An 11589-nucleotide genomic window follows, 5' to 3' on the forward strand; every position below is an offset into this window, starting at 1 on the left:
TGGGAAAGTTGTCTCCCTGTACTATCCAACTGCTTCATCGCTTCAAGCAAACCATCTGTACACGCCCAGGCCCACGAACACGGCTGAGGTGCTAGTGATGGCTGCCCTCCTGCTGGCCATGCCAAACATGCTCTTGCTATTCCGAATCACGGCTTCTTGCGCTTTGAGCTGCGAGTGGCCGGAGACATATGTGAATAAACCGAGTCCGAGGAATGTTACGCTTCCTACCGTAGTGTTAGACTTCACCTGTTACTGCAGACGAAGAGCAAAAAAAGTGAATTCGATGAGTCTTACCCACTACTCGACATGGCGTGCAGTCATCGAACTGGGCCCTATCCTGCTTGAGAGCCTCTTGGAAAGTCGGCGTGGCAACTTCTCGCGACATTGCGACCTTCGAACTCGGATCTGATGATTTCCTGATTTGACAGCGTGTGATTGAGGACCAAATTCCAGACAAAGTCGGAGGATCAAAGACCGACGCAGGGATCCCCTGTGCAGGCTGCAGCCATCATTCACGAGGTCCCCGCCAAAAGTTACCCCACTACTTTCTTCTGACCTCACCTCTCGGCTTGCGCGTGAGCTGCAGGTACACAGCGCCTGCATCGGAAACATGAGCACAATAGAAGCGCTGTACATGTTTGATGAGAACAAGTAGGCCTCCAGCTGAGGGAGAAAATGTATGACAACTAACAAACACAAGCACACCTCTCCTCGAACACGTCTTCAACGGCCGCCCTCCCTCCAGCAGCACAATCCTCCCGCTGTACCTAGCACATCCCGCCCCACGACCATCATTAGTCTTTTTGCCAAACACCAATCCGCCCACGCTCCTCTATTCCGTTATACAAGACCAACTGCTCTTCCTGTGTCCCTGCGCCTCCGACACGGAACCGCTCCAGGTCCTCGAATTCCTACACCGCCTCGGTGATGTGCTAGAAGACTTTCTGGGCCCGCCTCTGCTGGCGAACAAGATCGAGGCCAATTACGATGTCGTGGCACAGCTGTTGAACGAGATGGTGGACGGCGGAGTCATATCCTGCACGGAACCGAATGCGCTGAGAGATATGGTCGACGCGCCCAATTTCATGAAGAGCTTGCTGGGAGGAGTGGGACTGCCGAGTTCGACGCCAAGCTCACTGGCCCCTTCTGCGACGCCGTTTTCCCTGGCTTCGAGACCGAGTCCCAGGTTGGGGCCGACGAGCGCGACACCGACGACTTCACCTGTACCTTGGCGGAGGGCAAATGTACGGCATACATCTAACGAAATGTATGTGGATATTGTAGAGACATTGGCAGTCACCATGTCACCCTCCGGTCGTCCACTCGCAGCCATTGCAAATGGGACAATAGCCTTCACGGCCAAGGTCTCAGGCATACCTGATCTAATGCTCCAACTCGGATGTCCAGGCGGCATACTCAACACCGTCTCACTACCTGTCTTCCACCCATGTGTACGGCTGAACAGATGGAAAGAACAGCCTGGCGAGCTATCCTTTGTCCCACCAGACGGCCAGTTCGTGCTTGCAGGGTACGAGGCGGACCTCCTCGGCCCAACTGCCCTAGACGCATTCTCCTCAACCGCAAAGTCAATACCAAAACTAAACATCCCCGCCACCGTCTCCGTACACCCTTCTCTCGGCCCCGCAGGCTCAGACTTCGAAGTCAGATTACAACTCAACCCCCGCTTCACCGGCAAAACCCCAAGTCCGCACCCCAGCTCCGCAAACGTAAAAGGCGGCATAGGGCGCAACGCAGGATTCTCAGGGACAGGCACGACCGCCGCGCCCGCAATCGAACAGATGATCGTCCACATACCCCTCCCCGCCAGCGTAAAGAACGTATCCGACCTCCGCGTCGTACGCGGCACCGGAGACGCAACCTACGCCCCCGGCGACCGAGAGATACGCTGGGCAGTCAGCAGCCGCGAGATCAGCCTCCTCATGTCGCAAGATCGCGGCGGCGGCGTCGGCGCCACAGCCACACTGCGCGGCACCGTCATCGGCCAAGACGACGAGTCCTCGGACGCGCTCGACGGACCCGTGGCCTTCTCCACAAGCACATATGACTACGATGACGCTTCGTACCAGGCGCCGTCGGGTTTCGCGAAAGATCACACCTCGCCGGCTGATGCGGATGCGAAGCGGATTAAGCTTAATAAAGTTCTTATGCCTAGTTGTGCGACGGTTAGCTTCTCGGTTAAGGGATGGTTGCCCAGTGGGATTAAGGTCGAGAGTCTGAATCTTAATCAGCAGAGGAGTAAGGGGTTGGGGAGTGGGGTTACGCCGTATAAGGGGGTGAAGTATTTGTGTGTTAGTCGGAAGGGGGTGGAGAGTAGGTGTTAGAGCTTTTACGCACGAGATGTATCATCGAATAGTGATTGTCTGGAAAGCTTTTCTTCGCGTGCGGGATGTGGAGGGAATTCATTCCATCAGTCAGGAAATACCAAGGACGATGAGATTGAGATCTGGATATACAAGGCGTGCACTTATTCGGTGTAGTGATGCTTATCGCTGGAGAGTGAAGATCCCAGGCCCTAACCTGTTTTTCGTGTACAAACCTGATAAAGTGTTGGTTTCTGGCCAGTTCCTACATAAAGGACCGTCGGTGCAAAGCAACCCTTACTTCGGGGCCTGACAAATTTTCGGGAACCTGCCTGGTCGATAAGGCTCGAGTCAAGGCGGGGATAGGAGCTAGAGTAGAAAGACGAGAGCAGTTTGGTATCGAGCCTTAGTAACACACATTGCTACATGGAGTAGACTTTCCACTACCCCGAATACCGGCCCCCGATACCCCCCTTGAACATTGAGCATGCCTTCAGCCCCCAATTGAACCGAGGACAGACGACTCGCTGTTCTCCTCGTCCAGACAGATGCACAGCGCGGCGATAAGCGCCATGTCCACCCCCGGCGCAACATGCACGCCATACGTACTACGATTGAACGCCCACTCCCTGATACTAAGATCGCGCTCAATCCGCGCCACGGGTCGATCTGGCATGAATCAGCAAAGCCAGCCAGCCATCAGAAACGTAGAAGGAAGTGGGTGGGAAAACAACAACACCAACACCAACACCAACACCAACAACGGCGAAAGCAGAAGAACGCGAAAAAAAAACCCCCACTTACCCCCATGCACCTCATCCACCACCGTAGCATCCCCCCCCATCCACTCCCCCCTCATACACAGCCTCTCCTCCCTCCCATTCGCCGACACAAACCGCGCCGTCGCCTTACTCCCCACAACCCTCAAACTCGACCGCACGCTCATAATCTCCGCCTTGCCGCCCTGTCCATCGCTGCCAACCACTTTATACGTGCTGTGCACGTGCAGCAGCTCCTTTGCGATGTCGAACAGCCAGTTCCCGGCCATGTCGTACACTTTCTTGCGCGCTGTGAGGGAGAGCGCGGCGCCGGAGACGCGCAGGATGGGCTGCCCGTTGAGGAGCTTGATTTCGAAATCGTCGCCGGTTAGGGAGAAGATTTTTTCGCGCAGGATGAGCGTTTCGGGGCGGGTGGTGATGAAGGGGGGGTGGATGCCGATTGTGGTGGGGAGGGGGGCGAGGGCCATTTTTTTCTTTTGTTTTGTGTGGGTGTGGTTGTGGGGGGCTGGGGGAGGCGGATGGTTTGTGGGGGGGGTGATGTGATGTGATGTGATGGTGAGGTTGGGGCTGTGGTGGTTTGGAAGGGGGATATATATGTTCTGTCCGGGTGTGTGGGTGGTGTGATGTGAGAGAGTTACTTGTCAGTAAGGCGGGCAGCATTGTGTGGAGTCGTTTTTTGTCAATCAGTGGAGCAATGCATGATGGTGGGATGGCTTAGGGGGGCCTTACTCCATAATTGAAACTATTTGAAAAATTAACGCTGAATAGTTTTACGAGACATGGTTTACTTTGCAACCTTTAAATCTTTGGTTGGCGCAAGTTAATCACTGCAAACCTTCAGTACGTCACATGTGTAAAGAACTTAGATAGTTACTGTGCATAGAGGGGCTGGGTATCGGCTTCTACACTGAGTTACTATACTAGAGTCTTACTGTGTTGCATCTATCTGCTTGTGTAACAAGCATGAATACACTACAAACCGAAAATAAAAATAATAGGTATATAATACTCAGACGAATTCGTTATAAGAGTACCTAGTCAGACTCCCCATGAAGATCAAGCTATCACTACTCATATCGTTGAGTCAGCACGTAAGACAGACCTCCAGCCTAAGTGTCCAGTATCCAGCATCTAGCATCGCGCCTCTAGATATAAGAAAGACTCTGCGGAATAATGACCGCTGTACATAAATCGCGTACTAATACACATCCCTGCAAGAAGAGCCAGGTCAACGGAAAGGCAGTGAACATTCAAGCCTCAACGGGTATGTAGGCACAGCCCCACTCCCCCACATAAAATTACTATAAAAGTCTGGTTGCCCCTTAGAGGATCGGTGGCAACCTACACGCCTAACCGTTTGAGTAAGTGTTTTCACAGCTTTACCCCATCAGCAATCATCAAAGTGAAAACAGTACTCAGCCATCAAGCACCCATTACGCACTCCAGGACCTCTCACAAGCAGACATCGCACAGGAAAAGTAATAGATACACGTAACATGAACAATCTTTTGACATTGGAAAATGGCGCGACAAACACCACCACCCCTTCCATTCCTCACACGCCGGGATATCTCCAAACCAGACCAAACCAGACGCAAATCAACCATCACTATATGAGGAGAGAAACATGGCAAACGTATGCACAACCCCATAACGTCTCCCTCTCGTCCACAGCGCGGTACAAAAGTGCACATATACGCAAAGGCCAGGAAGCAAGACGACAAGACAGGGGGGCGACGAAAGCAAACTCGCTTCCAAAGCGGCATAGCTTGTCAGAATTAAAAAGTAGGCGGACAACAGCAACGAACTTCAACAAGACATGAGTGCAAAGTCGCTGTGAGAGGGTGAGACAACGGGATAATAGGTAATGAGCGATAGACAAGCGCAGCTCTGGGGGTATACAAGAAGAAGCATTTGACTTGGCTTGAAGTGCAAGAGAGAGAGAGACAAGACTTTGTGCACATGTGTGTGTGTGCATCGTCAAGTAGATGTAGGAAGTCGGAAGCGACAGTAAGAAGGCGAAAAAAAAGGGAAATAGCAGTTCATCAGACATTTTCCGTGAACCGAGAACTTCGAGATCCGTCGGCGGAGGCCAAACTTCTTCCGAGGGTGTTTCGTGTCGGGAAATCGGTATTAGGTGAGAGAGGTGGACTGAGAGTGGACCCGTGGTTGGTGTCGAATGGATCTTCGTCATGTGGATGGCGGATGATTGGTGTCCGGGCTGGACCAGGTCGAATGTTCATCGTACTGATGCCACCGGCCATGCCTGTGCCACCGGTTTCCTTGCCGAAGCTATTCGAGAAATCTGGCGCAAATTCTTTCGAGGGCCCTGGGCCAAACTCTTTCAAAAATTCTGAGCCACCGTAGGTACCATGGTCGTCCTGATAGAAGGATGTGCCTGACAGTGAGCCTCCCTCGCGCATAAATTGTCCTGATGTCATACCCTCGCTAAACGCAGATGGCAGCTTGCGCCCTGACACTCTTTGGAAGCTGCGCTCACCAGTAGTATGGGTATCAACGGTGGACCTGGACATTCCCGAGAAGCGGTTCAAGAAAGCGGCGGGTACTACACTGCTGCTTGTTGGTGGCGCCTGTCTCATGGATTGGCCGTTGTCGGTATGGTTGTCACCCGTAAGTACGAGCCCACGACCGCGCTGATTGCGCTTGTGACGCTTGAATAGGAGCAAGAGTACAGCAAAAATAAGCGCGGCACCTGCCAGACTACCCACGACGCTGCCTACTACTTGCGGCGTTTCAAGAGGAGCACTGGTGTCGTCATCGTCGGCAGAAGCTGGTGCTGTTGTACCCGTCGGTGAAGCAGTTGTAGCGCCTGCGGGAAGACCAGCCGTATTGGACGGGGCATCTCCTCCCTCTCCTCCCCCTCCTCCCCCGAAATATGATGTTGCTGTCGCTTGGGAGGTAATCGCAGTCGTTTGGGAAGTAATTGCAGTCGCGTCCGATATGGACGGTGTTGGCGTTGATTCTGACAGATAGGATGACAACTGGATCAAGGAGCCTAGTGAGTTTGTATATACTGATTGTGATAATGACGATGAAATGGAAATGCTGTTAAGTAGTGTGGATGAAGAGGATGTGGAGTCTGTTCTTTGTTAGGTTCAACGCGGGTTCTAGGCTGGTCTACTTACTAGATGTTACCGAGCTCGACTCAAGTATGGACGTTGCGACAGGGGAAGGCGTCGTGTTTTTTCCAGTTGACGAAGATGATGATGTGACGGGTTTTGTGCTGACATCGGCTTCTTGGACGGCAGCAGATGATGATTGTGGGTATGCGGGAACTGTGAGATCGCTGGGATACGCTGGGACTGAAGGGACAGATGGAAGAACATATGATGGATACGCTGGAACCGTGGGGACGGCTGCTAGTACCGCGGGGGTAGCCAACGATACCGAGGGGACAGCTACTGATACCGAGGGGATAGCTACTGATGCTGAGGGAACGGTTGCTGATACCGAGGGGACGGTTGCCGATATCGAGGAGATGGATACTGATACGGAAGGGACAGCTGCTAGTAGTGAAGAGATAGCTGCTGACATTGTGGGGTCAGCTGTTGAGGGAACAGCTATTGATGGTGAGGGGACAGCAACCGATGCTGAGGGGGTTGCTGCTAATACCGAGGAAATGTCTGCTGATGCTGAAGGCAGAGCTGCTGATAACGAGGCTTCCAGTACTGAGGAGACGGCTTCTACCTCTGATGATACTGCTGCCAACGCAGCAACCACGGTTGGAGCCGATTGCGTGACAGTCTCGTGGGTAAGGGTACTTCCAGCACCATCAACGGTCATAACAACCTCTACGCCGACGGTCAAGACTCCCGAAGGAGAAGCTTGGGCCACGCGACGGTGGAATTGGCGATGATCTTTTCCCATGACAGAGCGTCTCCTCTCTTCCCGAACCAGCAGAGGTGCGTCCTCCTCTTTCTGTTTCAATTCCGGGTCTCGTCTGTTCTTGGGCAGGGCGTTTTGGGTGCGGTAGTGGTATCGTAGTCCGGCTCGCGGTAGGTTGGCTCGTGGTGTCGATGGTTCCATAGGGAGTGAAGGGCGCAAGGCTAGTTGGGCGCGAATAAAGCTACCAGAGTGTGGATGGCGACGTCAATGTGTGCGCGTAGCATGTGTCAAGTGAGTGTGGGCAGTTGGATGCAAAAGGAACGGACGAGTGGCGGCAGCCGGGTCGAAAGTCCAGTCAATGGATGCAGTGGTGCGAATGCTAGGGAGTGAATGTCGAGAAACGAATGGACGCCAGTGTCGACTAGCTGTGTGGGCGAGGGGGTCTGGCAGGGGAACGATCAGCAATCCAGGCGCATGACCACGGCTATAGTTGCATGTGGGTGCAGGGAGCGCGACGGCAGCGTACGCACCAGGACGCAGTGGTTAGGCCAGCATTCGCGATGCGACCGAGTTTGCCTGAGCGGACGGGCGGGCAGCTATGTAGGCGGCAGGGCGCACAGTAGTCGCTCGCTGTGACAAGACGTGGTCGGTGCTGCGTGTCGTGTCGTGGCACCGGGGGCGGGACTCGATGTGCGACGATGGCTCCAGTGTTGGGCGGGGACGGGCGGCGCTTGGCTCTCGCCGGGACGCTCTCCAGGCAGGCCAGACGGCGGTGGGCGATGCAGGCTGTCGACTGTCGGTGGGCGACCTCGCGGCGGCGGCAGAGGTCCTGGTGGTGGGGGAGAGGCACGCTGGCAAAGGGAAGGAGCGATCGCGACAGGCAGGAGTCGAAGCTTCGCCCGTTGCGTGCTGCACGGCTCAGCGCTGCTGATTGGCAATCTACCGAGATTCGCTGCTCTGGGGCTAACCATGTGCGGGCCAAATATAGAAAATACCCACCGTCTACGAAAGGTGACACGCAAGGCAGCTCAGGGACACGCGCGCCGCCGTCGAGCACACACCGAGACGTGTCGGAGCGAGTGCTTGCACCGCGCCGTGGTTTGTTTTGCCACTTGAAACCGCCTCTGCGACGAGACGGACTGAAAAGAAAATCGAGTGAACGGCAGCCCGGCACTCAGCCGACACGCACGTCTTGCCGTCCCTGCATGCATTCCAACATCGACATCCCAGTCAGGAACGCGTTTCTAGATCCCCCGTCGAGGTCACCGACCGTCCGCACTAGGCAGTTTATCGCGACATCTCATTTCACAACCGCCTCGCCCTTGCACGTCGTCGCACGCGTTCCACCAAAGCGTGAGCGGGCGTCCATGGCGTTCATGGCACAATATTGCCAAGCACGGTTTGGAACGTTGTTTCGCTGACGCCACTTGTCATTGTGTCGATCGCTTTCATCCAAAGCTACCTCCTGGCATATCAGACTTTGCCAAACCTTGTTGTCAAAGTTAGACTGTTGATACCCATCAGACCGCACTCTCCCAGCGTTTCCAGCTTGCTTAGCCTAGAGTTGCGAAACACGTTACCACAGACTCGTCCAGCGCTAGCCTCCCGTTGCTGTGTTCTAATTATATCTACACTTAGCGCAAAGCTGTTGCAAATGCACAGCGTGTAATGGACAAACAGCTGGATGAAAGCTGGACCAAACATCATGTACCAAACTTCTGTACCTGCAGTCGTTCGCGTTCTCGGTAGGTCGGCGGCTTATTCCAACGTCCAGCCCCACTCACCCCACATGTTGGCCTCACTTGCCCCTCCACCCCACCAGAACAGGCCACGCCAAGCTGCCACTGAGGTTCCAGTTCAAGTCATTCAACTGTCTGACCAGATTCTGCTCAATGATTGCCACCAACACAGCCATCGCCACAGCCATACCTAGTCCATCTAAACACGATGTCCAGCTACCCTGAGCCCCGACGCGGTGGGCCACCACCTCTACCGCCTCGAGCTCCATCTTCAACCCACGACTACTTCACCGGCACGGACTCCTCCATCATGGCCATGTCGTCGGGGGATCCGCGGTCTTCTTCTACCCAATCGCTCGTTCCAGACCCCAGCTCGAACAATGCAGGGCGTCGTCGTTTACTCCTCGTGTATATCCATGGCTTCATGGGCAACGAGACCAGTTTCAGAAGTTTTCCAGCCCATGTACACAATCTTGTGACAATCACTCTGGCAGAAACACATGTTGTACATACGAAGCTCTATCCCAGGTACCGGTCGCGAAATTCTCTTGAAATCGCAAGAGATCGGTTCTCTCAGTGGTAAGATGACAATTACCTTAGTCAATTGTCAATTGTGAGACACAAGGTTGATGTAATCAGGTTAGCTCCTCATGAAGATCAATGGACTGATGTGGTTCTACTGGGTCATTCTATGGGTGGGCTGCTTGCCGCCGACATTACACTCGCTTTCCGCCATCGAATCATAGGTGTAGTGAACTTCGATGTCCCGTTCCTCGGCATGCATCCTGGCATTGTCAAAGCCGGGCTCGGAAGCATCTTCAGCAAACCGCCAGCTCCGGAAGATGTTGTGAGCCCAGAATCAGAATCAGGGCCAAGACCTAGCAGGATGGCCACAATCTTCAACCCAAAGCCAGCAGATCCCAACTATAACCCAGCGTTTCCCAACGATGTCAACTTACCAGCACGCAAAGGCTGGGAGAATGCGTTGCATTGGTTTAACAAGCACTCTGATGATTTGAGAGGAGCTTCCAAGGGGTTAGTCAGGTCTCATTTTGAGTTTGGTGGCGCCATGGCGGACTATCGAACGCTGAAAGATCGATATGCAAGGGTGCGAGCCTTGGAAGAAGACGATGAGAGTACGAGGAGCTCAGCCAATCCAGGAGTTCGTTCGCCGCCACGGATACGCTTCGTTAATTACTACACTGCAAGCACAGGGAGACCCAAAAAGCCGAAAACGCTCAAGTCTCCATCGTCCGAGAGCCCACCTGCCCAATCATTGGGACACATCGACAGTGACATGAGTGCTCAGACAACGGAGCATCGCGACAGTAATGCGAGCGCCCACACAACAGATCGTCGCGACAGTAACGCGAGCGTTGACACAGTGGAGTCGCAACCGGAAATGACGCACATAGCACCCGAGCCCATGCCAGAAAGTCCACGTTCATCAGTTCAAGTTGACGAACATAAGAAGGGCGAGGTCGTTTTCATAGGCCCTCAAAGACCTCCATCTGCAGCAAATCCGGCTGGAAACCAAAATCTAGCATCTGGCCAGGATGGTCCCCCAGACCTTCCAGAAGTTCCACCAATACCCCAGGAGCCGCCATTTGTAGACTTGATGCAATACACCGACAAATCCCAGCGTAGAGCTGCCGAAAAGGAGCATGACCAGGCGCTGAAAGTGTATCAGAAAGCAGTCAAAGCCCGCAACAGAGTCATCAACGAACGAACAAAAATGGAAGAGAAGTGGGAGAAGCAGCAAGAACAACAGGCGAAAGAAAAAGAAAAAGAAAGGAAAAAGTCGCTCAAACAAGAACCAAAACTAGATCAGACGCCGAAAGCGGACGCTCTTGAAGAAGACCTCGGTGCTTTGCAAATCGCTGGCCAAACCCCTCAGGAGCCCATCTCGCACACACCGTACAACACATACGACTTCTCCCGCAGTACCATCATGGATCAAGCTCCCCCTGACGACCGCTCTTCCATCGCCGACTCGGCGTACACGAACGACTCACATGCTTCTTCGGCAAGTCACCAAAACCTGCCGGACGCAGATGGCAAGCCTGAGAAGCAGAAGAAATTGAAAAAGTTCTGCATGTTGCCTCCCAAAGACTCCGCTGGGAACAAGGACCCGACGTGGATCCGGGTGTTCATGTCCGGCATGGACGAAGTCACAGCACACACGTCGCTATTCTTCCTGAACGAAACATACGAGCGCTTAGTCGGGGAAGTGGGAGCGAAGATAGAAGACTGGGTCAGCGAGGCAGATAGCCTAAGGTTGGTGCGGGAGATGGAAGGCTTTTCCTAATATTTTATGCCTCGCTATATATCCCCTTTATGCGCAATAGAATCATTTCTCACCACATCTCAACACCCTTCAGCCGCGCCACCATCACGCCTGGATAACACACAGCATCCCCAACAACCCCCTCCCCACCCACCCAACACCACTAACCAGCATCTCCACCCAAACCCCCTTCCCCGCCATCCCAAACTCGACAACCTCCCACCCCCACGAAAACGCCAGCACACTCAACACACCAACGACCTTCTCACTGCCCCGCGCCGCATCGTTGTAATCAGTCATGAACGGGACGCGAACCTGCTCCTTCGTATTCCAAAACCGCGCCATATGCACACGCGCCGCAAACACCACGGCCGCGAGCGCAAGAGGGGCAACGAAGCGGGACGACGTGGAATCACACGGCGGTTGGAGAACGAGGAGCGCTGCGGAAGTTACGAGGGAGAGGAGTAACTATTCCATTTTCATAGTCAGCTTTTGTCTGTGTGTGTGTGTGTGTGTGTGGGGGTGTGTCGATGGTCAGTGGTGTGGAGGTGTCAGCGTTAGGATAAATACGTATACCAACGGTCAATAGAAGGAGGGCTTGAAACTGAATAAGCATC

The 11589-nt window shown here is 53.9% G+C and overlaps 8 protein-coding genes across 8 annotated transcripts in view; 2 read left to right on the forward strand and 6 right to left on the reverse strand.

Annotated features, from left to right (window-relative positions):
• Positions 1 to 42: 42 nt before the first annotated feature.
• P153DRAFT_378680 (uncharacterized protein) lies at positions 43 to 385 on the reverse strand (the record flags this gene model as incomplete). The annotated part of the gene is made up of 2 exons (XM_033669815.1): positions 43 to 224; positions 295 to 385. The coding sequence occupies 2 exons, from the start codon at positions 383 to 385 to the stop codon at positions 43 to 45; spliced, it is 273 nt and encodes a 90-aa protein (XP_033520259.1).
• A 176-nt stretch (positions 386 to 561) lies between these two features.
• On the forward strand, positions 562 to 2782 carry P153DRAFT_348039 (adaptor protein complex 3 Mu3A). Its single transcript, XM_033666184.1, has 2 exons — positions 562 to 651; positions 701 to 2782. Exons 1-2 carry the CDS (start codon positions 611 to 613, stop codon positions 2340 to 2342), a joined length of 1683 nt encoding a protein of 560 aa, XP_033520260.1. The 5' UTR covers positions 562 to 610; the 3' UTR covers positions 2343 to 2782.
• Positions 2343 to 3635, reverse strand: P153DRAFT_400002 (DUF567-domain-containing protein). Its single transcript, XM_033671779.1, has 2 exons — positions 3126 to 3635; positions 2343 to 2990 (listed from the first exon to the last, which is right to left on the reverse strand). Exons 1-2 carry the CDS (start codon positions 3565 to 3567, stop codon positions 2815 to 2817), a joined length of 618 nt encoding a protein of 205 aa, XP_033520261.1. The 5' UTR covers positions 3568 to 3635; the 3' UTR covers positions 2343 to 2814.
• Positions 3636 to 5005: 1370 nt separating this feature from the next.
• P153DRAFT_95458 (uncharacterized protein) lies at positions 5006 to 7267 on the reverse strand. The gene is made up of 2 exons (XM_033673518.1): positions 6247 to 7267; positions 5006 to 6200 (listed from the first exon to the last, which is right to left on the reverse strand). The coding sequence occupies exons 1-2, from the start codon at positions 7145 to 7147 to the stop codon at positions 5146 to 5148; spliced, it is 1956 nt and encodes a 651-aa protein (XP_033520262.1). The 5' UTR covers positions 7148 to 7267; the 3' UTR covers positions 5006 to 5145.
• P153DRAFT_389322 (uncharacterized protein) lies at positions 7234 to 7917 on the reverse strand (the record flags this gene model as incomplete). The annotated part of the gene is made up of 3 exons (XM_033670832.1): positions 7234 to 7389; positions 7473 to 7855; positions 7890 to 7917. 3 exons carry the CDS (start codon positions 7915 to 7917, stop codon positions 7234 to 7236), a joined length of 567 nt encoding a protein of 188 aa, XP_033520263.1.
• A 480-nt stretch (positions 7918 to 8397) lies between these two features.
• On the reverse strand, positions 8398 to 8657 carry P153DRAFT_369875 (uncharacterized protein). The gene has a single exon (XM_033668878.1). The coding sequence runs from the start codon at positions 8651 to 8653 to the stop codon at positions 8420 to 8422; it is 234 nt and encodes a 77-aa protein (XP_033520264.1). The 5' UTR covers positions 8654 to 8657; the 3' UTR covers positions 8398 to 8419.
• Positions 8658 to 8995: 338 nt separating this feature from the next.
• Positions 8996 to 10993, forward strand: P153DRAFT_378684 (uncharacterized protein; the record flags this gene model as incomplete). The annotated part of the gene is made up of 2 exons (XM_033669816.1): positions 8996 to 9264; positions 9325 to 10993. 2 exons carry the CDS (start codon positions 8996 to 8998, stop codon positions 10991 to 10993), a joined length of 1938 nt encoding a protein of 645 aa, XP_033520265.1.
• An 84-nt stretch (positions 10994 to 11077) lies between these two features.
• Positions 11078 to 11589, reverse strand: part of P153DRAFT_389324 (uncharacterized protein) — a gene marked incomplete at both ends in the record, with an annotated part of 769 nt that continues 257 nt past the window's right edge. Inside the window, one exon of the mRNA XM_033670833.1 lies at positions 11078 to 11440. Coding sequence (XP_033520266.1) covers positions 11078 to 11440 — 363 coding nt within the window. The remainder of the gene's footprint in view (positions 11441 to 11589) is intronic.

The sequence above is a fragment of the Dothidotthia symphoricarpi genome (assembly GCF_010015815.1).
Source record: "Dothidotthia symphoricarpi CBS 119687 unplaced genomic scaffold P153scaffold_19, whole genome shotgun sequence".
Classification (NCBI taxonomy): domain Eukaryota; kingdom Fungi; phylum Ascomycota; class Dothideomycetes; order Pleosporales; family Dothidotthiaceae; genus Dothidotthia; species Dothidotthia symphoricarpi.